The sequence below is a fragment of the Petaurus breviceps genome, unplaced genomic scaffold (genome assembly GCF_028583685.1).
Source record: "Petaurus breviceps papuanus isolate PSGF00001 unplaced genomic scaffold, PetGlider_PUasm1.0 189, whole genome shotgun sequence".
Lineage (NCBI taxonomy): Eukaryota > Metazoa > Chordata > Mammalia > Diprotodontia > Petauridae > Petaurus > Petaurus breviceps.
This window is the reverse complement of record NW_027185809.1, coordinates 31,898,306-31,925,564: the sequence shown is the minus strand read 5'-3', so window position 1 is coordinate 31,925,564 and position 27,259 is coordinate 31,898,306. Positions and strand designations below refer to the sequence as shown.

The window sequence follows — 27,259 nt, the reverse complement described above, 5'->3', positions numbered from 1 at the left end:
GCTAACACACCACTTTTATCTGAATAGTTGGAGACTCATTCCAAAGGAACTCAGACAGCAAAGGAAGAAATGGAAACAGATCCAAAACCAGACTTGGATTCAGATTCTTGGTGCCTTTTGGGAACAGATTCCTGTCGATCCAGCCTTTAGTTTCCTGATCCTGTACATCCCCAGTAAGATGGGATCCCTTCAACTTCACAGCACACTTACTGAATGCAGGACAACGGCTTTCCTGGCTTTGTCTCAGTTGCTGACAAGGAGCAAAGCAGGAGGCTCTGCAGTGCCTCTAGAGTGCAGATGGAGGGAAGCATCTCCTTTTAGATAGGAACTAGGAGTGTTTATCGTTTGTTTTGTGTTATTTTCTGAGGGGGAAGGGCCCTGTGTCCCTGGCTTTGCCTTCAGTGACTGCCGCAGCAACAACAGCTCTGTACCTCATCCGCTGATCCCACCTTTAAAGAAGAAAAACAGCCCTGCCATGCTATTTGCACTGGTAACAGCCTATACCCCTTTATAGTTTTCACCATTTGTTGGGAGCTACCTTGAGAGCTCGACACCAGTCACTGTACTTCTGGGTGGAGGAGGGGAAAGCGAAAAGCTTGAGAGAGCTTGTTAGGAGTTGGCTGGCTGTAATGGAGTCCTAGTCCTGCCAGTTTAAAAGATGGCAAAGTGTTCTGTGCCATCTCAGAGACAGAGTCTGAGGAAAAGACGCTTTACAGACTAGTTTTTGGCTTATTTTCATAGAGTTGAAACACTCATATGCAGCTAAATATTGGAGGAAAAGAGTCTAGATTGATTATGCGCTGGAAGTTGACTGGGATTTCTCAGTGAGAGTTAGAGAAATAAGGGCAGGCCTCTCCTTATTACATAGCCATACTCTTGGTGCATAACCCAGAGCTTCTACACTGTGGGAGAGGCAGGGAGAAATCTCATAGCCTTGAAAAGGTACCTCCTAGAGTGATGTTACTTCTTTGAATATTGGAAACATTGGAGAAGTAAGAGTCTCCTCAAGACTAAGTAACAAGGGAAAAGAGGTCCTCTAATGACACTGCCCTTGGCTTTTTAGAGGCTGCCGATGACTCCCATGGCCCCTTCTCTTATGAGGAGGCCCTTTCCTGCTTCTGCCTTCATTGCTTGTTTTTGTTCTAATCTTGGCACAGTAGCACTAGCCACTGTTGTTCTGTGTCTAGTCAGTATTTTTTATCCTTTTGCCTCTCATGAAGCCATGTAGTAGCCAGTGAATCTGTATCTTTTCCTTATTATGTGGCTCTGAGCCAGCACCAAAGTTCCATGAATACATAACAGACTGAATAGAATTTAGGAAATGGAAGAGATGACCTTTTTGTCTATCGTGCCATTGTAAGGGGGAGCAGACCACCTTTCTCAGAAACAGTTAATTGTCTTCTTTATTCTGGAACCCCAGATCTTAAACCCCATAGGTTGTATACTATGAGTTCCTTGTTTCCCTTAAATTTGTGAACTTTATATTTCAGTTTATGAAAAATGAAGTGTCTTGATTTCACAAGTGCTTGCTTATGGGTTTCACGTCTACCTCCCTGCAAACAGCCAAGTTGTTTGTTGTTTCTTTTTCCCTAAACAACAAGATGAGATTTTAGTTTTGTTTGGGGGCATGAGAAGGATTTGGTACCTTCCTAGGCTTACTTTTCTAGTCTTTCAGAAACTGATATTAAGACTAGAGCTTGGAAAAACCCCATCGCTGGGGTTGGGGGTTTGGAGGGAAGGGATCAGCTGTCTTTCTATACCATGTTCCCATTATCTTCGCAGTTAGGGGAAACCAATTATAGTAGTACAAATGTAATCAGTGTATCCTTTGCATAAGGAAGAAGTCAGTTCTGGATTAAGAATATAAATTCTAGGAACTTGGGGTTTTGCTAATAACAACAACAACTTTGTTTTGTTTTAGCGTGTAAACACAGCTTTGATTTCTGAGGGCTGAAGGACCTTGCTCCTGTAACCTTCACGTTCACTATCTCAGCAGGACTGGGAGGTGAGGTTTGTTTGGGTACATACCATGAGCATTGCTCCTGAGGGAGAAATGAAGGAATTTGTCACGTTGCTAAGACTGTGAGATGTTAAGTGAGCATCGAAGAGGAAAGAGGCCTACTCTTACTCTTAACTCTGACAGCAAGTGATTTGCTAGCAGCATAACACTGGTCATGTTCTGTATTGTGTTGCCTTTGAGAAGCCTTAATTTCCTGTTCATCTGGCTGAGAATTCAAGTTCTGTGCCTCTGAAGACAATTTGCACTTTCCCAAGATGAGCCTTGGAGAACCCAGTGATTTTCACACCAAGCAGCTGTGCAAACAGAAACCAGTTCAGAGCCGGCAGCCGTGCATTGGATGACATGCGGAGGGCACATAGGCAGAAGTGCCTTTGAATGGTTCTTGTTCTCAATCCCTTTTTTATTTTGTCCTGTTATATTTTTCTTCTTTCAGGACTAGACTTGTATTCGTTAAGCTTCCCAGTAGTATTGCTTTTGAGTTATAATATAACCTGATTAAAACCTCTGCTCTGACAAAACTTTAAGAACTAGCTTGTTGTTAGCCTTGTGTTTGAAAGGTTAAGGGTAGAATGCTTTGGCATTTGTTTAAATAAATATATAAACTCTTAAATGGTACATTGCTCAGTAAGCCTATGTGTGCATTGGGATCATTAGTGATAAAACTTTTTTTTTCAATGTTGGGTCTATACTTGCGTTTTTATTCTCGTAAGAAAAAAAACACACACACATCCTAGTTGAGATATTCTAGTTAGGGAAACATTGTAATGAATGTATTTAGGCAAAAACCTTTGTTTCTCAATGATGTATATTTTAATGTCAGAATCATTTTGTACAGTTGCAGTTCATAATATAGTGCTGGAAGTAGTCTGCAATTGCAGTGGGAAAAGAGGAAACACCAAACATGACATCTTTTAATTTTACATTATCTATTTAGTCTCAATAGAAGCTTCCAAGTGATAATTCTACTTTATTTAGAACCATTTCCCTGAAAGAGCTGAAACCATATTTATTCTCCCAGCACAGAATCAGCTGAGTACCAGAAAAACTGTAGAGCCAAGTTAAAGAGTTGGCATGGGATGTTTTGTTTTGCTTAGCTAACGGTCTTTCTCTCTACCTCAGTTCCTGCCTTCATATTAGGGACTTTCAACACACATATTGATGGTCCCTCAAATACCCTAACTTTTCAGTCCCTCAGTCTATTCAGAAATGATCATGCCCTTGATTTTACTTCTACTCACAAATGTACCACTTCCATGTTCATGAACTCCAAAATATCTTTATCTGAACTCATAATCTTTTATTATTCCATCTTTCCCTGTGTCTTATAATCTCTAATTCTGTTCTTTTTCCTCTCTGTGACCTTCATTCCCTCAACCCCTCAGTTCTTTCCTAAGCTGTTACCACCTACATTGGCTACACTCTCCTTCCCTTTCTCAACCCCTCGGTGAGCTCAACACTGTCCTCTATTCTCTGATCGGTTGCCCACTTTTTCTATCACCAGTCACTCCTAGTCAACCCCAACCATAAATTACTAGGCTTCCAACTTTGGTGGCATCTTTGATGTCTACCTTCATGACATCTCTTATGTCACCTTCTCTTCACTCACACAGCCATCAGCTTGCTGCAGACTCTCATCACGTCATTCATAGACTACTGCAGTAGCCTTCTTGGTCTCTCTGCCTCAAGTCTTTTTACCACTTCATCTTCTGCCTACCTGTCAGACTACTTTTCTCAAATCATGTCTGATCATTTCATACACACTCCCTTTCTCAGTAAACTCCCCTGGTGCTCTGTTACCTCCAGAATCTAATGTCAAGTTCTCTGGCATTTAAAGAAAGCCCTTCCTACCCCTTTTGTCTTTTGTTTTACCCTCCTTCCTCTTTTCACTTGATCTAGCTATGCTGGGTTTGCCCTTCTTCAAACACAATACTCCTATCTTCTGTTTCCAGACTCCTACCTAGAATGCTCTTTTTTCCTCACTTCTGCCCCTTAGTTTACCTGACTTCCTTCAAGACCCATCCCAAGTCTACCTTCAGGAAGCCTTGTGTGGTCTCCCATACCAGTCCCCTGGTGCTGTCCTGAAATTTTCTTATACTTTATGTCTTGTATGTGTACATGGTTATTTACATGGTCCTCCCCCATTAGTATGTGAGCTCCTTGAGGGCAGAAAGAATGGGTTTGCCTTTCCTCGTGTCCTCAGCACTTTATACGATGTCTGGCACATAGTAGGTATTTAATAAATCCTTGACTGACCAACAACACAATGGAAAGTGCACCTGAGGAGCAAGAATGTAATTTTTTTTTCTGGAGGGGGGAAGGAAGGGCAATTGGGGTTAAGTGACTTGCCCAAGATCATACAGCTAGTTTTTGTGTGTGTGTGTGTTAAGTGTCTGAGGCCGGATTTTAACTTAGGTCCTGCTGACTCCAGGGCTGGTGCTCTATTCACTGCACCACCTAGCCACCCCAAGAATGTAATTTAAACAAAAATTCCCTTAAGAACTCATTTCTGACCTTTCCTCAGATATGGTGTTTATGACAGGAGTGGCTTCCCATTAGTGATAGCTATAGGCAAGATCTGTAGGATCATGTCCCATTCTGTCTTGGAGCTTAAACAAAAACAAAACAAACACCTTTTATTACTGTACTGTGATTAACTATAGAAAGAAGCTTCATCATTAAAGGTCACAGAATTATTGAAAATAAAAAAGGAATTTTTTTTATCACATCATTTACCTGTCTGTTTCCTCTGAGACTGTGTAATGAGTCAAGGCAAAGTTGTATAAAGAGTACTTTGTAAGTGCAATGAAGTATCATTAACTCATCAAGTTAATACACAATTATAATAATATGATAATTATTTGTAATTATAGCATTTCCTCAAGATCCTGTTTTAAATCTCTCTAAAGGTGGAGCAGCCAAATGAACTTTTATCCTGAGCAGATTTTATCCTATTTAAATTTATGTAGTTTTTTCCTTTATCCTTTATAAAATGAATCAACACCGAGGCTTTTTGAACAACAAAAAGGTATAAAATAAAAATGTTATATATATTCCAGGTTCTGTTCTGGAGACAATCACCTCATTTCCTTAGGGAGGGCCCCCGCCCCACTCCCCACTCCCAACACCCTGGTCTCTGGGAAATCTGAATGTAAATACCTGTCCAGGGACTAGATAAAGCTAATGGCCCTTCAAGTTTTAATCTAGGAAAGGTCATCATTAATGGAACCAGAGCTTAACTATCTTTCTCCTCTACCTGGCACATAGTAGGTGTTTAATAAATGTTTGTCAATTGTTTGATAAGGCAGACCTACTAAGTAGTCATACACCAAGTTAACTCCGAAAGAATAGCTGTGCTGCTTTGTTTATAAATATCTTTTCTTAATATATTTTTTCACCTGAGCAGCAGTGCTCAAACCAAATACTTTGGTTCAGGTTCTCTGACACTAGCTGTGTGACCATGGACAAGCCACTTATAACATCTCAGTGCCCCAGGAAGTCTCTAAGACTAAGTTATAGTTAAATTGCCAGTCTGCACCAGTGAAAAGAAATCACAGGTTTGGATCGAAAAAAAAATTTTGATCTCTAACCTAAATACCAGAGTCTAATCTTACTAACAGATATTTTCATGTATGTGTTAAAATGTTAAATATTAACAGTGTTCTTTAGTAGACAGCCAACACCTTAGGGTAATGTCTCCTTTTACTGCATAATGAGACATTCAGGTAGAATCTAGAAAGGGCCTTGATTTTTAAAATGGCAGATAAAAGATCCTAAGGAAAAAAAATTAAAAAGATCTCAATTCAATATGTTTCTTAGAAGGCAGATTTTTAATATACTTTTTACTGTCAAAGCTCACATCTCTAACTGAGCTGATTTGTTAGCCAAGATACTGTTTTACAGACTTCAGGAAGAGTGGATTAAACAGTAATTACACATTTGCTACTGGCAAAATGTTCTGTTATCTTTTAGGTCCCTCTCATTCAGCTGATGTTGGGTCATGTTAACTTTTCTGTTAACTTAGATGGAAACACATTGTGATGCTTCTTTTAGCACACAAGGCAATAATCCTAACAATATTTCTATATCTTACCACTACTCTTACCTAATTTTAATTTACTATGTACACACATTATTGCATCCTTGACTATTATAGCCTGCTTCAAAAGTTTCTAGAAATTAATTCTTCCATTCTACAACCTTTTTATCTTTTAGAAATGAGACACATACACTTTCTTTTGGGAGCTACACTTAGTGTCTGTCAGCACTGCAATTTTTAAAGTATTTATTTAAGTGCTTAAGCACTATTTGATTGAAAATTACAAAGATCTGGTCAGTTCTGCCCCACTGGAGCTTACACTCTAAAGCATAAGACACAAATAAGAAGAAGTGATTAAAATAGTTGTCCTTGAAAGCATTCAGGTAACATTTTAAGCTGGTTGATGTTCCAGCCCCCTAAGACTACAGATTGTTATTGTGGTGGGAGAGAAGAGCTATATGGTCTGATTCCAGGGTTTTTCATACTTTAAAATATTCAAATGGAAAAATTATAATAAAGCCTTATCTGAAACTGATACAATCATAAAACTAGGTTTTCACAGACATCCTGAAAATACAGAACCTATTTCCAGAGATTACAGAGTATGTTCAGTGAGGTCAGAAACAGCATTACATTCATTCCAAGTTCTTAGATTCCTCTTATCAAATTAATGACTCAGAAGAATCTTGTTATAATTTAAAAGAGATAGTGGCTATGGTTATTCTCTTCTAGCAGCATACCATCTTAATAGGTCAGGACAGCCAGTTAACAAGAACAACAAATATGTGAAGACACCCAAAATCAGTGCTCATTATCTATCACAAATCACAAGTCAGACTTTCAAGAAGAGAGGGATTTAATCTAGTCTTTTCATTGCTCTTAAGTCTTGCTTCCCATGGAAACAGTGTAAGGCACTTCAGTTTTGCCTAAATTTACAGTTCAGGGAGAACCTGAGACTTTCTTCTCCCTTAGAACCCCTTAGAAATGGTTCCTCTCCAGTTCTGGCATTGCAGCTAGTTTGGGAAGATGTACAAGTCCTATTCCTTTCTAGTTTCATCCAGTTCTAATCCTTTGGCTGCTGAAGAGAAAGTGCCACTCACAAGGCCACCAGGAGGTTCTTGGGTGATTTCTTTTCAACAACAGCGCTTCCGTGGGGGAGGAGGGCGGTTCTTGATGGTCTTACATTTTGGAATGTGCCTGTCAGCCACCTTAGGGGCAAAGTGTCGGCTGCAGTGGGGGCACTGGATGTAGTCGGGGTTTTCTGCAGGTGGCATAGGAGGCAAGTCTGAGGGATTTCCACCACGGGCGATTACCTGCTGTACTTCACGGGCCTGACGGAGAGTTCGAATGAATGATTCATGTTTTTGGCGCCAATTACTCTTCTTTGGTGGCTCTGGCTATAAAGTAGAAGGGAAGGTTAATTCTCTCCAACCCCAATACAAATAGTGTTGTGATGTGATATAATCCCTGATTTAAAAATAACAAAACAAGTCTCTCAGAGGCCCCACAGTAAAGCACTGAGAAAGACAAGGAAGACAATCTTGCTAAGATTTATAGGAATTATAAGAACCTACTGAGAAAACTAAGTTAAAAAAATGTTTAAGATATGATTTCTATCTGCTTTGGAGGGATAAAAGGGGAGTGGGGGTGGGGGGATGACAAAGTAGCCTTGACAGACTGGTAGTTATGTAAAGATAAAGGGCTAATAGGAAAATCTGTCTGGTTATGGCTGGAGCATTCAGATGATGACATATTTATCTTCTCCATTATATAAAAATTAAGGTATAGGCTCTCAATGGAACTCATTCTTGCAAAATGACTTGCTTAAGCCTAGAAAGTACAATGTTACAAAGACAGGATTTGTATTTGTGGTATTTTGATTTTGTTTGTTTTGTCAGGGGGGGTGGGAAGAGAATTGTTTTTTGCTTGCTATTACTCTATTAAGAAATTTAGAAATAGCAAATTTCCTTAAGGTTCTACCCAAAATAAACCAATTGCAGTGTAACAGAAAATACTGTTGTGATAGAATATTAAAGAATATGATCAGCAAGACTACAAATGTATCAAAAATCAGCTCTATTAGTGGAAGAAGTGCCTAGAGGGACTGAAATTTTGTGATATGTTATTATGGTGGAAACCAGATTTGGGAGACAGTTGTTTTCTCCTTAAGTGTACTGAATAAATGAAATCCAGTTAGGGATGTACCTCTCTAAACAGGTACCCCATTAATAGGAATTTTTAAAAGTCCCTCATAGGGTGTATGTGTATATAAATACATATATGAGTATGTATGTATATATGTGTATATGTATACATAAAGGGCACAGGATCAGTTGCATAGGAAGAGGCAGTATCTAAAAAATAAAATTAAGAGGTAAGAGGGGAATATAATGAGAAGAGACAGGGAGAGATAAAATAGGGTAAATTATTTCATATAAAAGAGGCAAGAGAAAACTTACAATGGAGGGGAAGAACAGGAAGGCAAAAGGGAATGGGTCAACCTTACTCTCATTGAATTTGGCTTAAGGAGGGAATAACATACACACTCATTTGGGTATCTTACCCTACAGGAAAGTAGGCAGGAAAGAGATAAGAGAGGGGATGATAGAAGGGAGGGCAGTTGGGGAGAGGGTAGTTAGAAGCACACTTTTGAAAAGGGACAGGGTCAAAGAAAATAGAATAAGTGGGAGGCGGGATAGGATGGAGGGAAATATAGTTAGTCTTTCACAATATATCTACTATGGAAACGTTTTGCATTAACCACATATGTGCAACCTATATTGATTGCTTATCTTCCCAGTGGGGGTGGGTGAGGAGGGAAGAAGGCAAAGAATCTGGAAATTAAAGTTTTAAAAACAAATGTTAAAAAAAAAAAACTGTTCTTTACATGCAACTGTGAAATAAGATATACAGGCACTGGGGTATAGAAATCCATCCTGCCCTATTAAAAAGTTAGAGGGGAGATGGGGGAGGATATAAGAAAGAACAGATTGGGGGAAAGAGGGTATTCAGTAGGCTCGCTATTTTGGGGTGGGGGTAGGAGAAAGATAGGGAGAAAATTTGTAACTCAAAATCTTGTGGAAATGAATGTTGAAAATTAAAAATAAATAAATTAATTTTTTTTTAAAAGTCCTGGAGTCAAGATGGCGGAGTAGAAACAGGACCTCCACGTGGCTCCAGCTCCCACCACCTCCAATCCATGTAAAAGGGGACTCTGAACAAACTTTGGAGCTAGAGAACCCACAAAATGACACAGAGAAGCTAACCTCCTGCTGAGGACAGGTTGGCAGGCTAGCAGCAAGCAGCTAGCACAGCTGGCTGGGAGCCGACCCTGGCCTCCCAAGAGCCAGAGGTTTTAGCCCCAGGGTGGTCCTGAGCAGCCACTGGCTGGAGGGACTCCAGATCGCCAGCAGCTGTGGTGGTCCAGAATTATCAACAAATAGATGATTAGGACAAAGTGAGAGGTCAGTGCAGTGCGGACTTTGGGACCCAGTAGTTGGCAGTGCATTGGCTTTTGCCCCTGGGGCGAGAAGCCGCTGAGGGCTGAGGCCCAGCTGCCACCATGTGGCAGCTTTAGCTCCTGGCCTTCAGAGTGTAGGGGGACCAAGTGACTAGTCTGAGGGACCAGTCTGAGGGTAATCGCTCTTGCTTTAATCTGCTTGGATATGGATTACAGTCTAGGGTGGAGGTCCTGGGGTATGTGTCCAGCTTGCCTGAGTGTGTGGAGACCTCAGAGAGGGCACCCATCTAATACCTCTGGCAGCTGAGAAAACCCCAGCGTTTGGGACGAAAGCTCCCCTGTCTAGTAGCAGAGTCCTACTGTGGCAAAAAGACCAGGGGTCAAGTGACTGAGGGGCGACATGACCAGGCAAAGCAGACAGAAGATTCCAACATTAGACTCCTATTTTGGGGACAAAAAGGATGGAACAGGAGGAAGACAGTGAAGTCAGAACTCCTGCACCAAAAGCTTCAAAGGAAAATATGAGCTGGTTACAGGCCATAGAGGACCTTAAGAAGCAGGTAAGGGAAGTGGAGGAAAAATTGGGAAGAGAAATGAGAACAATGCAAGAAAATTATGAAATGAGACTCAACAGCCTGACTGAGGAAAATAATACCTTAAAAAACAGACTGACTCAAATGGCAAAGGAGGCTCAAAAAGGCAATGAGGAGAAGAATGCCTTAAAAAGCCAAATTTGCCAGATGGAAAAAGAATCTCAAAAGCTCACTTAGGAGAATCATTGCTTCAGAATTAGATTGGAGCAAATGGAAGCTAATGACTTTATGAGAAATCAAGATGCTGTTAAACAGATCCAAACAAATGAAAGAATAGAAGGCAATGTGAAATATCTCATGGGAAAAACCACTGACCTGGAAAATAGATCCAGGAGAGATAATTTTAAAATTATTGGACTACCTGAAAGCCATGACCAAAGTAAGAACCTAGAAATCATCCTCCAGGAAGTTCTCAAAGAAAACTGCTGTGATGTTTTAGTACCAGAGGGCAAAATAGAGGTTGAAAGAATCCACTGATCACCTCCTGAAAAAGATCCCAAAAAGAAAACTCCTAGGAATATTGTAGCCAGGTTCCAGAATTCCCAGATTAAGGAGAGAATATTACAAGCAGCCAGGAAGAAACAATTCGAGTATTGTGGAAACACAATCAGGATAACCCAGGATCTGGCAGCTTCTACACTAAGGGATCGAAGGGCTTGGAATATGATATTCCAGAGGTCAAAGGAGCTGGGATTAAAACCAAGAATCACCTACCCAGCAAAACTGAGTATCATGTTTCAGGGGAAAATATGGTCATTCAGTGGAATAGAAGACTTTCAAGCATTCTTGCTGAAAAAAACAGAGTTGAATAGAAAATTTGACATTCAGATACAAGAAGCAAGAGAAGCATGATAAGTAAACAGGGAAAAGAAATCATAAGGAACTTATCAAAGTTGAACTATTAACACTCCTACATGGAAAACAATAATTGTAACTTATGAAACTTTTCTCAGTAGTTGAAGGGATTTTATATATATATATGTCTATATATGAGGATATATGGGCATATGAATACATATGTGAATGTGTGTATGTATGTTTACACGTATACATAGATAGAGGGCACAGGACCAATTTAACAGGAAGGGATGATACTTAAAAGGTGACATTAAGAGGTGAGAGGAATGTAATGAGAGGAGATGGGGAGAGACAGATTGGGGTAAACTATCTCATACAGAAGAGGCAAGGGGAAATGGTTACAATGGAGGGGAAGAATAAGAAGGCAAAAGGGAATGGGTCAACCTTATTCCCACTGAATTTGGCTTGGGAAGGGAATGAAGTACACACTAAATAGGGTATCTTACCGTACAGGAGAGTAGGGGGGAAGGGGATGAGAGGGGGGATGATGGAAGGGAAGGCAAGCTGGGGGGGAGGGAAGTTGAAAGCATGAACTTTTGAAAAGGGAAAGGATCAAAGTAGAAAATAGAACAAGTGGGAGGAGGGAGGGAAATATAGTCAGTCTTTTACAATATATCTACTATGTTAATGTTTTGCATTAGCCACACATGTACAACCTATACTGAACTGCTTATCTTCCCAGTAAGGGTGGGTGACAAGGGAGGAAGGGAATGAATCTGAAATTCAAAGTTTTAAAATCAAATGTTTAAAAATATATATATATATATATACACTATTTTTAATACTATTTTACATGTAATTGGGAAATAAGATATACAGGCACTGGGGTAGAGATCCACTATGCCCTACTGGAAAAGTCGAAGGGGGTATGGGAGAAGATATGGGAGAGAGCAGATTGGAGGGGATATCCTGTGGGACTACTATTTGGGGGCAGTGGGTAGGGGAAAAATGGGGAGAAAATTTGTAACTCAAAATCTGGCGGAAATGAATGATGTAAATCAGAAGTTAATAAAGCATTTGAAAAATGAAAAAAAAAAACGTCCTTCCTGCCTTATAACATAAACTTCAGAATTCTGGGAGAAAAACTTGTGCTTGGGGGTGTGAATGGTAGAGGCAGTAATAGGAAAGCAAGTTGACAGTTTCATAGAATTACAGTTTTACAGTTGGATGATATCTTGGAGATCATATAGTCTAACTTCCTCATTTGACAAATAAGGAAAAAGGCCAAGTTAGGTTAAAATGACTAGAGATAGGGATAGATGGAAAACTACAACCCTGGTCCCCTGACTCTGATTCCATCATTCTAAGTCAGTTCAGTAAATATTCATTAATGTGCTCCCTGAGACAAGAAACTTCATTTACAAGTCTCCTATGCAATTATCTCAGATGACAAATGGTTATAGAATTCTCATAAGTGTGACATAGAAACAGTTTGCAATTCACATTTTTTACATTTTAGCTTTTCTGAATCTGTCAACAAGAAAAAAAACAAAAAATGTGCCTTTGATATGCTCAGAATCTATTTGCATATGAAACTACATAAAAACTGCAAGGTGTATTAACTAGGTAATTAGAAAAATTTGTCAGATAAAAAGTTAAAGGAGCTCTCCTGTGATATCAATGAAATCTAAGGCAGTAAGCAGTAATACTACTTAAATACAAGAGTATAGGCAAGAATCCTAATTAAAACTTTTACTCACCTACTGACTTTTAAACCTTCATGTTCTATTATCTTACAAGATCTACTTCTATTATACCTTATAATTTGCACTGTTAAGTTCAGTGTCCTGGCAATTATATCTACTTACATATTTTAAAAAGATTAATAACTTAGAATTAAGAATTGTCAGGGTTGTCTTTTAACTCCCAGGAAACCTAACACCAAATCTATGATAAAGTGGGAAATGACAGTGCTTCAATATCATTCAAAAAACCATTATTCTTACAAGATTCTAGCAGTTCAAAAAGGGGGAATGTGTGAGAAATGCACAAAGTTCTACAGAGATGAAGCTACTTAACTTTTCAGAAATAAAAGATGGTGGTGTTATACTCAAGCTCTATTTCAAATTCTTTTTCCCTACCACTTAAAATACTTTTAAAAGGGAAGAAATAGTTCTTATTTCTTTGATTACCCTCCCACTCCCCAACCATCCTCCACCCAAAATAAAATCCATAAACTTGGAGGAGCTAACATTACTTACTTTGGCTAAAGTTGGGCCTTTCCAGGTCAGGTATTGTTCTAGTTCAGTGCCCTTAGCGCGGGCCTTGGATGAATCAAACACTTTCCTCTTGGAACCCTGGGTCTTGCTACAGACACTTGTGTGCTTCTTTAGCCTCAGCAAGAGGAACTTTCGTCCACAGTAGCTGCACTCACCAAGCTCTGGTTCTTCAGTTGAAGAGCTAGAACCTGAGGAGACCGATACCTGAAATGAACTATAACTGGGGGATTTGGGCAAAGAATTGCCAGGATCTTGTTGGTGTTGTGAAAATGATTCAGGGGATGATACTGAGATTTGGTCTTGGATTTTATTGTTACCTGCCACTAATCTTTCCTTTTTGAGTCTTTGTGCTCCATGATTGAAGAACTGGAAACATACTGAGGGTGGCCTAGAATTCTCTTGGGATTGTTCCCATGTTTCATCACCTCTACTATAACTACTGAAGACTTCTTCAGATCTGAATTCTGGTGAGAAGATGAGTTTTGAAATGCTGCTGCTGCTACCTGTGCCCCTTCTCCTTGGAAATGTCTTTCTCTGTACCTCTTTTTTATCTTCTACCTGCTCCTTTTCTTTTTGGATCCTTCTAAGTTCTTCCTCAGTCTTCTTTAACTTTTCCCTTAGGAGACTCTCTTTCCTCCGAATTTCTTCTTCTAAGCTCTCACCCTCTGCCTCCAGTTTTTGAATCTGCATTAGCTCAGTTCTGTCTGGATTTGACAAGAACTTTTTGGGCTGAACCACTGGTAACGGAGCAAGTAGCATCTTAGCTAAAGATGAATTCCCCTTATTCTGTGAACTGAAGCGGCTAGGTGAGACCTCTTTTGATTCAGACTTTTTCTGGGAGAAGTGTCGGGAGTCAATCCCAATGTGAGTAGTGCTCAATGTTTTCCGGTGGAACACTGGTTTGAGGGGATAGGCACGATCCACTCCATCTCTCTTCTTTGTGAAGGGCATTGTATTTTCTTGGTTATCTGTTTTGGTGTGTCTCATGTGGACACCACCTGAATAAAAATCCCCACTTCCCGGACCCTGCTGATTATTTCCTGGACCCTCCTGATTGTTTCCTGAATCCTGCTGGCTGCTTTCTGCAGAATGAGAAGAGGGATAGCTATGGGGTTTAGTCAAGGTGTTCTGCCTGTTATGAGTAAAGCTATTGTCCAGCTTCTCTTCTTTGTCTCTTAGAAGCTTTTGCTGGAAGTTATTTTTCAGGTGCTCCAGCTGAGACTGATGGGTAGAGCTGCTTTGTTCCTTATTGGTTTGCCTATTTGAATGGAATTCCGAAACTTCCATTTTGTTAAAAGGAAACATGATGTCCACGTGTGGACATGGAACCAACTGGAGGTGAGCCATTCAGTGCCTGAACTGAAGCCTAAGAGAGAATCAAAATCAGATTCACTTAAGAGTTTTATGCTGAGTCTGGGACACTGAAGCAGATTCTCAGTTGCTTTTTCTACAATCTCCCTTACTTTTCCCTACCACATTACCCATGATGCTAGGCCTGATACTGAGAAGGGATGCTGATATGATAACTTGTCCCTCAAAATAGTGGAGTGTCTCTCCCCAAAGCCCATAGTGGAAAGGTTATATATTCAACAAAATTGTCTCTACTATTTAGTATATTAATAAAGTAAATTATGTCTCCAAAAGGGCAAAGTTGCTGCTCCATAATCTTGTGTTACCATTTGATTAATAACAGTTGCATCAGGAAAAAGGGTTTTAAGATTTTACTTATTTAAATTTTAAATCTTAATTTTAAGATTAAGAAAAGTAGGGCATTTGGGGGAAGGTTCATGGACTGTAAAACACACAATGTACCAGAAGTTTCAGATGCTCTTGTTAAGTAATGTAGTGGAAAGAAGACAGTGTCAGGAAGACTTAATTTTTAATCTTCCTCTGCCATTTATCAGTTGTCTGACTATGGGCAAGTCAGTTAACCAAGCCTCATTTTTTAATCATCTTGAAAATGTAGGTGCAGCCAGGTAGCACAGTGAGTAAGAGCACCGGCTCCAGTGTCAAGATGACCTGGGGATCAAATCTGGGCTCAGATACTTAGCACCACACCCAGAAATAACTGGCCCTGTAACCTTGAGCAAGTTACTTAACCCTGATTTCTTTAAAAAAAAAAAAAAAGAAGCTGTTACAAAGGCCAAATAATACATTGTATGTTAAGCAGTTTGCGAACTTTAAAGGGAAATGCTAATATTTATCATCTAGTTTCATCCCACTTATTTTACAAATGAGGAAACGGTAGAGAGGTGATCTTCCCATGTACAAACAAACTGTGGTATCCTGATTCAAACTCAGATTTTCCCATTAGAATCAGAGGTCCTTCCACAACCCCACGAATGCAAGGGCCTAGAAGATGTGACAAATGATCCCGGGAGGGAGTCCCTTTCTGCCTGGGGTATCTGCTCAGGCTTCAAGAAGGAAGTGTCATTTGGGCCCGATCTCCGAGGATAGTATCGGTTCAACAAATGAAAAATAGAGGCATATGGTGAGAATTGGGGCTGGGGTGGAGAAGACAACATTCTGGGTCTGGGAAATGAACCCAGAGAATAAACTAAAAGCTACACTTTGGTTTCCAGCAGAGCATTGCTCCAGAAGTGCTTGCCAAGGGTTAAGTGGATAAATAAGTCCGGATGGTAGGCAGGTATGTCGGCCCCCTTCCAGCCTTCTAGCTAGTGCACTGGAGGGAGGGTCCCCTGCACAGGAGTGAGCGCCGCTCCTCCACCTGGGCCCCCCTTCCGCGCAGCAGCAGCAGCAGCAGCAGCGCCCCAGAGAGTCATGACCACGGAGCCCTCCGCCCTGTCCCGCAGCTCCGGAAACAGGGCTCTCCTACAGAGGAGATGGGCTCTTTTACTCTTGAGGAGAGCGGGTGGGGTGTGCAAGGCGGAATTTGGGGAGTGGGGATGGGAATAAAATTCTCCTCTCGGAAAGGCTTTGCCCCTTTCCAGGTACCTGAGGCTCCGCTGCGTCCTCTCCAGCTCCGGGAAACCCCACACAGGGCGCCAGCTTCCCGAACCCAACTCCCAACTGCAGTCCTGGCGCAAGCGCTCTTGACTTCTCTGTTATTCCCGTTGCCTGGAAACTGGGAGCGCGAGCCAAGGTTGGGGGGCGGGGGGAGGTCGAGAAGGTAAGGCCCGCCTCCTGTCCTAGACCGGAGCCCCGGGAGGCCGAGCATTCTCCGCGTGCAGGGCAGCGTGGATGGTTCAGCTAGCCCCAGCCAACAGCCTGGTCCCAGCTCCCGAAGGACCTTTTCTAAGTACCTTTTGAAAGAAGAGAGTGTGCCCCAGAGCATCCCAGAAACTGAGAATGAAAATGCGCCTAGAAACTGAAGCCAGGGTTTTAATTGCATCAGAGGAGGATAAACCGAGGTCCGCCCCAAAATCCTTGTGGAGAGGAGTTCCTGTATGTGCCTACCTAGCAGGGGTAGGCATGCTGTTATCTTCTCTTAGTTCACTTAGCAGTGCTGTTCGTTCAACAGGTATGCCTATATTAATCTGCTCTTCTCGAAGCGCTTTACCTTGCCAATAAGTAAGCTGTGTTGCTGGTTTTACTGGCTATGATTTTTTAAAATTATCTTTTTTCTCCTGTTTAATGGCCAGTCAGGAACTAGCTAATGCCATTTTTGTTGCACTCACTGACAAAGTAATTTGCCCATCCCTTAGGGCCTACAAATGACTCAGCTAATTATAACGGTCATGAGGATTGAAGTCCACTGGCAAGTTAAAAATAATCTGTTAAACAGTTTTCACCAGCATTAAGAAAACCTCAATAAATTGTCAGCAGAAGGCATTTTCTTCATGCTTCAGTTTACTTTTACAGAAGTAACCTTTTACAAAGGCTTTGGAAGTCTGTCTTTTTATAGAGTATTTACACAAAAATCTATGTACATATTAAACTTAAAATCTCAAAGTGTTATATTTATTGCCATGTCATTCATAAATTTCAAATTGAGCCTGGTTATTAGACTCTGCTGCAAATTTAAAAAGGAGTAACTCATTGGTAAAGACAGTAGCCATGTAAGGTACATGAGCACATATGACAGTGGGAAGGAAGGAAATTGGACCAAAGTGTCCAGTGGATAGTGCTAGATCAGGAATTAGGAAGCTATTTTAGTTGTTTTCAGTCGTGTCTCACTTTTTGTGACCCCATTTTGGATTTTCTTGGCAAAGATACTGGAGTGGTTTGCCATTTTCTTCTCAAGTTCGGTTTACAGATGAGGAAACTGAAATAAACAGGTTTAAGTGACTTTCCCGGTCACACAGCTAGTAAGTGTTTGAGGTCATATTTGAACTCAGATCTTCCTGATTCCAGGCCCAGAACTCCATCCACTTGCTGCCCAGAGTTACTAGCTGTGTAACTGTGGGCTAATCATTTTTTAACCTCTGTTTGCCTCAGTCTTCTTCATTGTAAAATGGGAATAACAGCACCTACCTCACAGGTTTGTTGTGAGGAATTGATAATATTTATAAAGTTCCTGGCACTATATAAATGTTCATTCCCTTTCCCCCTTCTCTGGTCAGCAAGGAGCCTCTATCTTTATAGGAAATTTAAAGCTAAGAAGGAATCTTAAAGGTTATCTAGCCTAGAGCTGTCAAACATTCCTCCAGGCCCCATGTGTTCATAACACTATATAGTGCAGCTTGCACCAGATTAAAATGTAATTGGGAAATATTTAACAAAATAAATAAAATACAATAAAACAGTGATAATATTGCATTTTAAAACTAAGTCAATATGAGGCTTACAAGGATCTTTATGTTTCATGCCCCCATTTCTATTTGTGTTTGATACTACTGATCTAACCCATTTCCCTTATTTTACAGATAAGGAATCTGAATCCCAGAGAAGTGAAGTGACTTGTTCAAGGTCATGTCCAGGTGGTATAAAATGGCAGAGGCAGAATTCTAATCCATATTCTCTCATTCCAAATCCAGTTGTTCTTTTGAGGGCGATCTCTGCCATCTCTGACCTTGCTACTTAATAGCTGTTGGGCCTTGAACATGTCACTTAAGCTTAGTGTCAGCTGCCTTCTTTATCAAACGGGGATAGCTACCCCACCAGGTTGTGGTAAAAATGCTTCACAATATTAGTCAATGGATATAAAACTCAGTATACAGAGCTATAACCCTTCTTTAAATGGCAACTTAAAGAATGTTTTTGACTAATAAAGAACCATTGATCCTAAAAGGACTAATATTGATATTGCATATTTTTTCACTTAGTTTCATTCTGTAAACAAGAAGTACCTAAGTATAACTACCTCTCCTGATCTCTATTCTCCCTGTTTTCCTTTCCCCAAATAAGTCCTTATAATTTGATATATAGGCTATATACAGTCTTAGATGATAGGCTCAAATGTAATTCTGGAATCAAAGGTTACTTGTTCTTTTTCTTGTCTTTTTGACTAGCCAGATTTAGTTAGATCATAATAAGGAAAGCTAACAGTAGTTGGTAGTTGGTAGCACACTAGTTGGCACCTTCCAGGGGGGTATTGAAGCTAGAAGCATCTACTCTCCCCATACAATCCAAGCAGAAGTTCACACATTGTTTCAGAGCGGTGACAGAGAAATAAAGGATAGGATCATAGACCTGCAACTGGAAAGAATGGTAGAGGCTATCTAATCCAACCTCCTATAAGGAAACTGAGGCATAGAGAGGCAAAGTGACCCATGCACACAACTGGGAAAGAAGCATCAGAGGCAGAATGTGAAGCTGGGGCTTTCTGAATTCAAGCCCAAGATTCTATTCACTAAACCGAACTACATCCCTAAGGCTGGTTCATCAGCCGCTAGCTGCGCAGACTAAGGGAATAATGAAAAGGAACTGAATATTTAGGTGTTCTTAACTGTTTTTGTGGCTTGGGACTCTGTGGCAAAAAACCTTATGGACCTTATTCCCTCAATGTTTTTAAATGAGTAAAAATTTTATGCATAAGATTACAAAGAAAAACCAATAAGGTGAAGTAAAGATGTGATGATTTATCCCCATTCAAGTCCAAGGACCCCCTGACATCTCTAGAAGCTGGGGCGCAGAAGCCACGGGCCCAAGCGAGACTCCCAGGGTCCCCTGACTAGCAGCTCCCAGCTCTTCCGCATTCCTCTTGGGAGGGCTGGCTTCTGGCCAGACTGGCCGGCCCTGATTGGCTGAGCTGGGCCACAGGCCTCTCTAGCCGGGAGAGGGAAGGAGGAGGACTAGAACTCGATGCTCTCCAGGCACTGGCTGTTGGGACGGGGAACCGACTGTTGGGCGAAGGGCTCAGCTGCCCACCCTGTGAGCTCCGGGGGAAAGCCGAGCTAAGTGATCTCGGGAGGTCTCCCCCCCACCCCCGGGGGAGGCGATCGGCATGAAACGTTAGTGGAAAAGGGGCAAGGCTGAGGGGCAGACGAGAGGCAGGTGAGCAGCGTCGGGGTGGGGGTGGGGTGGGAGGGACGGGGAGCAGACCCTCACCGAGATGCCCACCCCCGCCCGGGCTTGCTGGCCAGTGTGGGTGCTCCGGGCACTGGGGGTGGGGGCGGTAGCATGGAAGGCACCTTGCATTTCTTGGAGTTTGTAGAGGACTAATAAACGGTTGATGACCGACCTGGTGTCTCTAGCCACCAGCGCAGAGCGTGTGGCATGGCACACTCTGATGAGACCGAATTTCTGCCAATTGAAGCACATACACAGTCTATAGGGGGACTAAGGAAGAATCATGCTGGGAGGGGTTGCCATTTATTTGCATATATACCATTACATACGTGTGTATGCATGCAGGTGTGTGTGTCTGTGTGTGCGTGCACATGTATTGTGTAGGGTGTGCATGCATGTACTATGCCTGTGTGTATGTATGGGGCAGCTAGGTGACACAGTGGATAGAATACCGGGCCTGGAGTCAGGAAGGCTCATCTTCCTTTTTTTATTTGGCCTCAGACAAAGTCATAATCCTGTTTGCCTCAATTTCTCCATCTATAAAATGAGCTGGAGAAGGAAATGGCAAACCACTCCAGGATCTTTGCTAAAAAAAAAAATCTTTTGTCCATGGGGCCTCATAGAGGCAGACACCACTGAATAAGGATATGTACACACACATACACTATATAAGTGGTGTGTTTGTACATCGTTTATATGTATATATACACACATTGTTGTATGCATATACATGTGTATGCATGCATTATGTATATATAAATATGCATTGTATATGTTGTAATAGTAATGGCACTTAAAGATTCCCCTGTATTGGCTTGGTTTTTGGGTTGATTGTGTTAAAACCCAGAGCTTGTTAATCACCACCTGTGGGATGGACTTGTTGATGTGAAAAGAAAGTGCTGAACTGGGAGGAGCTGGTGATGTAGATTTGGAGAGACAAGAGAGAGGCAGAAGAACTTTTTGGAAGCAGCACCTCTGGAGAGAGAGAGAGACTGAGAGAATTGCTGAGGGCCACTTTGAACTACCCTGGACTTTTGAGACCTGCCCCCAGAGCTGCCAAGGACTGAGGAGACATGGCTGTTTTGCTGGTACTTTGTCTGTCTGTTTTGATGTTGTTTTGCCAGATTTGTCCACTGGTGAAAGACAGTCCTGTTGTTGAAGAAGTCCTGGAACCTGGCTGTTGGTTAAGAGCTACTGAGACTGTCCTGCAGACAGAATGAATACTGTCCACTGGTGAAGGACAGTGCTGTTGTTGCAGGAGTCTGGGAACCTTTCTGTTGGTTCAGAAGCCCTGAAGAAGGATTTTCTTGTTGTATGTTTACAGAAATCCTGGGAGAGGGTTTTGCTAATGTTTTCAGGGGTCCTAGGACTGTTCTGCAGACAGAGGATGAATTAATGAAGAGACTGGCAATGTATCTTGTGGTCTTGCTTAGCTTTGTCTCCCCAGAAACAAAGATTGCTGAGAACTTGCCTCTTGTCAAGATGAAGAAAAGACCTCCATTTGGGTATTAAGTGCTGTGCTTAAACTTGTTGTAACTGGGGTAGATTCAATTGTGATCCCGGGTGGGGAACTTTTGACCTTTTTGTGTTCTATGATTGAACAAATGAATGTACTTTACTTATGATTGGAAACTAATCTCCATTTGAGAAGAGGGGCTTTGTGATGGACTAAATGAAGGTACAGCCTAGGGGTGGAGTAGTATTTAGAACGGGACTTTGTAATTGATTGAATGAATGTAAGGTCCTGGGGTGGGGTAGTACTTGGAGATTATTTAATCACACTTAGCAAATGCTGTATTTTGAATGATGTCATGTTTCGATCTTCTCTGTTCTTAATTTGTTACTGAATAAAATGGAGAGCACCTGTGCTGGTATTCTGAACCTTGGAAAGTTGCCTTTGCTTGGCATTACATTACATATGTCTACACATGCCCATGCATACATATGTCTGTATAGGAACATGCCATTCATGTGTGCATAGACGTGTGGTGTGTGTTCATATAAACATACACCCAGTGTGTGTTTATATATACATAATTGCAAATATATGCATGCATGTGTGGACATATATGCATACACCCATTTTACATATACATTGTAAATGTGTGCATGCACACACATGACTTGCATATGTGCACATTTTGTATATGCTTTGTGATATACAGAAGTGTATTGTGTGTATATATACACATAGGTGTTTTGTGTATATACGTGTCTTACCCTTGCTTGATTCCAGTTGAAACATTTGTCAGTCCCCTGCATTCAGAGCACTTAAGAGTGGGGAATGCAAAGACTAAGATAAGATTTCTACTTCTATAGTGTACTGTCTTAATAACAGGTTCCTTTAGGGCATTTTTTGTTTTCTTTTTCTTCCCTTTTGTTTTTTTAATTTTTCTTTTTTGTTGTTGTTGGGGCATTTGGGGTTAAGTGATTCCTCCAGGGTCACACATCTGGTAAGTAAATGTTAAGTGTCTGAGGCAGGGATTTGAACTCGGGTCCTCCTGACTCCAGGACTGGTACCCTGTCTGCTGCATCACCTAGCTGCCCCTCTTTCTTTCTTTTAAAAAAGTCTTCTAAGGACCTAAAAGAGTACATTAGGGGCTCAATAAATATTTTTTGCTTGTTTTTTCAACAAATGAACAGTAAGGATTAAGACCCAACTGTGTGACAAATAAAGGCTCAAGCTGTCCAGGATTAGACTTGTTTTTGTACTTCTTTTGCTTTGCTTGGTCACCAGCAGATCTTACCATGGCTGAAGGACACACCCTGTTGTCAGTGGATTATGAAATCTTTGGGAAAGTCCAAGGTGTATTTTTCCGAAAGTACACACAGGTAAGTGTTGCACATTGGATTGGAAGATGCCAAATAATGTTCCAAGGAAATAAGAAATGTTTTTGTTGATACACATGATCTGTCCATATTGGGGATGAGACTATATAAAGAACTGGTTATTAAAGCAATAGGGCATAGGTTTGGTTTTGATCTGTAATTTAATCCTTTTCATTCTTTTTGTTTTAATCTATTTCCTTTGTATTACTTGTGATATCTGGTTATCTAGCCTTTTCCTTCCTTGAAGGAAAAGAAACACTTTGCAGCTCTTCCTTTGACAACATTAAACTAATTTCAACGCTAAAGATATCAGAATTGCTTCTTGTATTCAGTAATTCCACATTTCACTTTCTCTAATAGATACTATTTTTTTCAGATTGCTTTTCCAAACTTAACTTTCACAGAGAAGTTTCTAAAAGGAAATATTCTTGGTCTGAAAGTTCTATGTGTACTCTATTACCTAGATTGTACTAGGATTTATTACCTAGATGTACTAGGATTATTTCCTGAGATACGCTTTCTAATTCTCTGTCCAGTTTTAAATGTCTCATAGGATAGAGTTCCCATTATTTTCTGAGGAAATCCTGCAATTTAAAGGATCTCTATCAGATTATATATTACCTTCATTACTATCAGCAGCAGTGAATATTTGGTGAACTGTATGTGTGTGGAACTATTATTTCTGTGTATTTAATCTGCAACCCTGAGTATCTTCATTTTGTCCTGTTTCTGTTACTCATTTTAACACTCATGTTACCATTTTAAAGAAGAAAATCAAGCAAAGTGTTATTCCCCCATATAATTCTTCCTTGCTTCTTATCAGCTGTGAGTTAAATTAAACTCATCAAGTATTTGTTGTAAGACGCTGCATGTTGGGTGCTAGGAATACAAAGATATAAAAAGAAATTAAACAGCCCTTCATGAAATTATATTCTAATGGAAACAACTTTCTAGCTTTCAAACTACTGTTGTTGCCAACAGAGACTTCTCTAATTACAAACTGCATTGTCTATAACAAGGCAGGTAAATGTTTAGTTAAATTTAAGGGAATAGCCAGCTAATTTCCACAGTCTCTGCCCTGCTTTGTACTCCTTCTGTTCTGAAGAGGCCAGACTATCCTCCCTTCTTCCCCATCTCTACCACCGCATCACTTTAAACCTTACTCGGGAAATAGGAATAGTGAATTGGAGCTGTAAAATAGGTGATCCTAATTCGTTGAAACTGAGGTGCTTAAAATTCAAATCACAATCTTGAAAGGAAAAGAAGTCCTAAATGTAAGCACCATTTTTCACTTGCATATCATTTTCTTCTCCCTCCCTTCCCCCTCACAGATACAAATAGCATTCTTTTTTTTTTAACTTTTTTTTTGAGGGGGGGAAGGCAAGTCAATTAGAGTTAAGTGACTTGCCCAAGGTCATTCAATGTCAAGTGTCTAAGGTTAGTATTTGAACTCAGGTCCTTCTGACTCAGGGGCAGGTGCTCTATTCACTGTACCACCTCGCTATCTCAGCAAAGAGCATTCTTTAATCAGAATAGGATTGATAAAAGAAATATTTGAAGATGTAATAATTGACATTTATATCTTAAAGTTCATAAGGTACTTTCTGAAAATACAGTATTTCATTTTAGCCTTACAACTCTGTGAGGAATATAGTACAAGTACTATTATCTCCATTTTACAGATGCGCAAACTAAAGCTTAGGGACAAGTGATTTAGTTTCCTCTTGATTCCAAATTCAGTGCTCTTTCCAGCCATACTGCCTCCACTGGGGCTGAAACCTCCTGTTTGTGTTGTTTCCCCTATTAGAATGTGAGCTCCTTCAAAGCACAGACTATCTTGCTTTTTTTTTTTTTTTTACTAATTGCATCCTCATTATTTAGCACAGTGCTTTGTAAACAGTAAGTACTTAATAAATGCTTTTTCCCCCCAGCCATTCATTCTAGGACTATTCATTCCAGTTAGCTTTATCATTGGTTGTTCCATAACATAAGGCTGGTCACTGTTCTTCAGTAAATGGAAATGGGATTGTCAAAGACTAGCAATAACCAAGACCCTAGATAGTGGCATGATTTTTGGTACAATTTAGAATAAAACACTGTTTGCAAAGGAAAGGATGGAAATGAATGATAGTAAAATTAGTAAAAATTTTAAAAGTTCACTTTTTAGTTTTGTCACATCCAAATTATAAACCATGTTTTTTTTAAAAATTGTTTTACTAAAGTTTAATCAGTGATTATTACTAATCATGAAAATAATTAACTAGGGGCAGCTAGGTGGTGCAGTGAATGAGCACTGGCCCTGGAGTCAGGAGGACCTGAGTTCAAATCCAGCCTCAGACACTTGATACGCCACTTAACCCCAATTGCCCTAAAAAAAAAGAAAGAAAATAATTGTCTTATTATGTTATCTGCCAAAGAAGTAGAGTGTTCTCTTGGAACTATATGAATGACATTTAAATACAGGTTATATTGGTGAAATTTGTTCACCTAGTTTAAATTCCTTGGTATGTATTTGCAGCAGAAATTGTGATGTGTGGGGAAATTAAAATAATTCATTGAGATTCTTCTAAATACAAAACTTTTTTTTTTCAGCTTAAACTTACAAACTAAATCTGTCAGCAAATGTAATTCTGTTATTTAAAAAGTAAGCATAACAGGTGAAAAGTAACGCCTAAAGAAATATTGGTCTTTCAATTTAGGGGAGTGAGATACTGGTAAATGTTTTAACATCCCCCGTTGGGGTGAGGAAGTGGTGGGGATTGAAGCAGGACACATTTTTAAGTTTAAATCTGCATTATTAACATTTTTCTCTACCACTTTTCTGTAGTTGAGACAATCAACAAAACAATAACTCCAGCCCTGGTTTGTAGTATTTGCATAGGTGTAATCGCACACACTGAAAATTTAACATTCTGCTCACAGGTACAAGCTGGCTCCAACATACCACTGCTTTAAAGGGCAGAATTTGGAAAAAGGCTAAGAGCTTAGCCACACACACACACACACACACACACACACAAACACACAAGTGTATATGTATGTGTATTTTTTTATTTTTTTTTTTTCAGTTTTAAGGGAATTGGTTTTATTTAGCCTAAAGAAGTCTGAGGAGCAATTTCATAGAATTGTAGACTTTAGCCCTAAAAGAGATTGATGATCATCAAGTCTTACCTTCCTAGATGAGGAAACAGGCTTATTTGTCAAGGTTAAATGAATTACCCAAGGTCAGTGACCTCGTTAATGGCAAAGCTGAGACTAAAATCCACATCTTCTGATTCCTGATTGAGTGTTCTTTCTATCATACCACCAACATTCCCCAAGTCAAGAGAAGTGTTCTGTAATTTGATCTGGATTCTGGGAAGCTGTTGTCCAGAGCCCCCTGGCTTTGAAAAACCCAGATGTTGAAACCCAGATGTTGATTTGGTATGGATGTAATGGTTGGACAGTTTGGAAAGCTGTCTACTTGATCTGTTTCTGTCTTGATAATCCTGCCTGTATACTTTGAAATTCAGGGTGCTGACCTTTTTCCCCTGAACAAGGTAAATGATATATGTTTGACTGATTAAAGTAAGCTTGTTAACCCATTTTGAGTTGCTTTCCTTTAACAAAGCAGATCTAAGAAGCTGTGTTGGCAGCAAACCCTGAGGATGGTTGGGGTGCTTGCCGCTGCAATGCCCAATGGATTCTTGACTAGGAAAGGGGACAATTAGCATTCATAATCAAAAGTGTGCTGAGAATAAATGGATAACCTCCTGGGAAGTTTTTGAAAATAGTGGTTTTGTGCTAGCATCTCTGGTTGCCAGTTTTTTTATGTTAGTGGAAAATTCTAACCCCTGGTGTTAGTAGGGTAGGGAAAGGAAATGGGTTCAGATGGCTGACACCCTTACATTAGAGTCACAAGGAGATCCTTGTCCTGTTGCCTTTGTGTTCTGAAGGAGTATCTGGGTAAAATCAGTCAGCTCCCATGGCTTGATTCCAGGCCAAATTTCTGACAACAGATTGTGATTTCACTTTATTTCAAACAGTCTCTCTTAATACAACTCTGTTTTTTTCTTAGGCTGAGGGTAAAAAGCTGGGACTGGTAGGCTGGGTCCAGAACACTGACCAGGGCACGGTACAAGGACAGATACAGGGTCCCACTGCCCAGGTTCGAATCATGCAGGAATGGCTTAAGACAAAAGGAAGCCCTAAATCCCGAATTGACAAGGCAAAATTCCACAATGAGAAAGTCATCCCGAAGCTGGAACACAAAGATTTCCAAATTGTGAAATAATAGTAATCAAAAGACAGTATATGAGTATATGCTTATTTGAAATTTATTATTTTATCATCTATGTTGTTAGTATGCAGAACTATTTCTTATTGTTACTATTTAAGTGGTCATTTAACATGTTATTTAAATTAATTTCAAATATTTCTTGAATGTAATAGGTGGACCACAGTAGAGGATTGCAACTGTATACTTAATAATAAAGAAAAAAGACTATTGGAATCCCTAACTTTGATGTTTTTTATTGTCTTTACTGAATTTCCTCTGATAAAATGTATAATACAATAATTATAACAAAAATATAAATAAGAGGGGTGGCCAGGTGGCTCAGCAAGTAAGAGCACCGGCTCCAGTGTTGGGATGACCTGGAGATCCGAATCCCGGGCTCAGACACTCAGCACCACACCCAGAAATAACTGGCTGTGTAACCTTGAGCAAGTTACTTAACGCTGAATGCTTAAAAAAAAAAAAATATATATATATATATATATATATATATATATAAATGAGACATATACAGTGTGACTTTAGGAGAAAGGCCTCTTGATGACACTCAAGCTGCT

At 40.2% G+C, this 27,259-nt stretch overlaps 3 protein-coding genes across 7 annotated transcripts in view; 2 read left to right on the top strand and 1 right to left on the bottom strand.

Moving 5' to 3' along the window:
* The window catches only part of NEK9 (NIMA related kinase 9), a 44,846-nt gene extending 42,151 nt beyond the window's left edge, over positions 1-2,695 (top strand). Inside the window, exons 22-23 of one of the 2 annotated variants that reach the window (XR_011169055.1) lie at positions 28-490; positions 1,922-2,695. Coding sequence is in view for 1 of the 2 variants with exons in the window: in XM_069092247.1 (XP_068948348.1) it covers positions 28-150 (123 nt within the window). In the remaining variant the exon portion in view is untranslated. Of the gene's footprint in view, positions 1-27 lie in introns of both variants that reach the window. The other variant, XM_069092247.1, reaches the window with a different exon arrangement.
* A 4,179-nt stretch (positions 2,696-6,874) lies between these two features.
* ZC2HC1C (zinc finger C2HC-type containing 1C) lies at positions 6,875-16,287 on the bottom strand. The gene is made up of 3 exons (XM_069092248.1): positions 16,142-16,287; positions 13,169-14,552; positions 6,875-7,453 (listed from the first exon to the last, which is right to left on the bottom strand). Exons 2-3 carry the CDS (start codon positions 14,531-14,533, stop codon positions 7,190-7,192), a joined length of 1,629 nt encoding a protein of 542 aa, XP_068948349.1. The 5' UTR covers positions 14,534-14,552; positions 16,142-16,287; the 3' UTR covers positions 6,875-7,189.
* Positions 16,288-16,364: 77 nt separating this feature from the next.
* Positions 16,365-26,925, top strand: ACYP1 (acylphosphatase 1). 4 transcript variants are annotated; one of them, XM_069092251.1, is made up of 3 exons: positions 16,365-16,667; positions 22,338-22,429; positions 26,484-26,925. In XM_069092251.1, exons 1-3 carry the CDS (start codon positions 16,496-16,498, stop codon positions 26,697-26,699), a joined length of 480 nt encoding a protein of 159 aa, XP_068948352.1. In that variant the 5' UTR covers positions 16,365-16,495; the 3' UTR covers positions 26,700-26,925. The 4 variants fall into 4 exon arrangements, with proteins under 4 accessions (XP_068948352.1, XP_068948351.1, XP_068948353.1 ...); XM_069092250.1 differs by having other exon boundaries at positions 22,335-22,429; XM_069092252.1 differs by lacking the exon at positions 16,365-16,667 and adding an exon at positions 19,384-19,582.
* The last annotated feature ends 334 nt before the right edge of the window (positions 26,926-27,259 follow it).

Coding starts and splice junctions, on each gene's coding strand:
- ACYP1 (XM_069092250.1), top strand. CDS start 16,496: ATGAAAATGCGCCTAGAAACTGAAGCCAGGGTTTTAATTGCATCAGAG. Junction 16,668..22,334: donor CAGTGCTGTTCGTTCAACAG/GTATGCCTATAT, acceptor CTTGGTCACCAG/CAGATCTTACCATGGCTGAA. Junction 22,430..26,483: donor TTTTCCGAAAGTACACACAG/GTAAGTGTTGCA, acceptor TTTTTTTCTTAG/GCTGAGGGTAAAAAGCTGGG.
- ZC2HC1C (XM_069092248.1), bottom strand. CDS start 14,533: ATGGCTCACCTCCAGTTGGTTCCATGTCCACACGTGGACATCATGTTT. Junction 7,454..13,168: donor AAGGCCCAACTTTAGCCAAA/GTAAGTAATGTT, acceptor TCTACTTTATAG/CCAGAGCCACCAAAGAAGAG.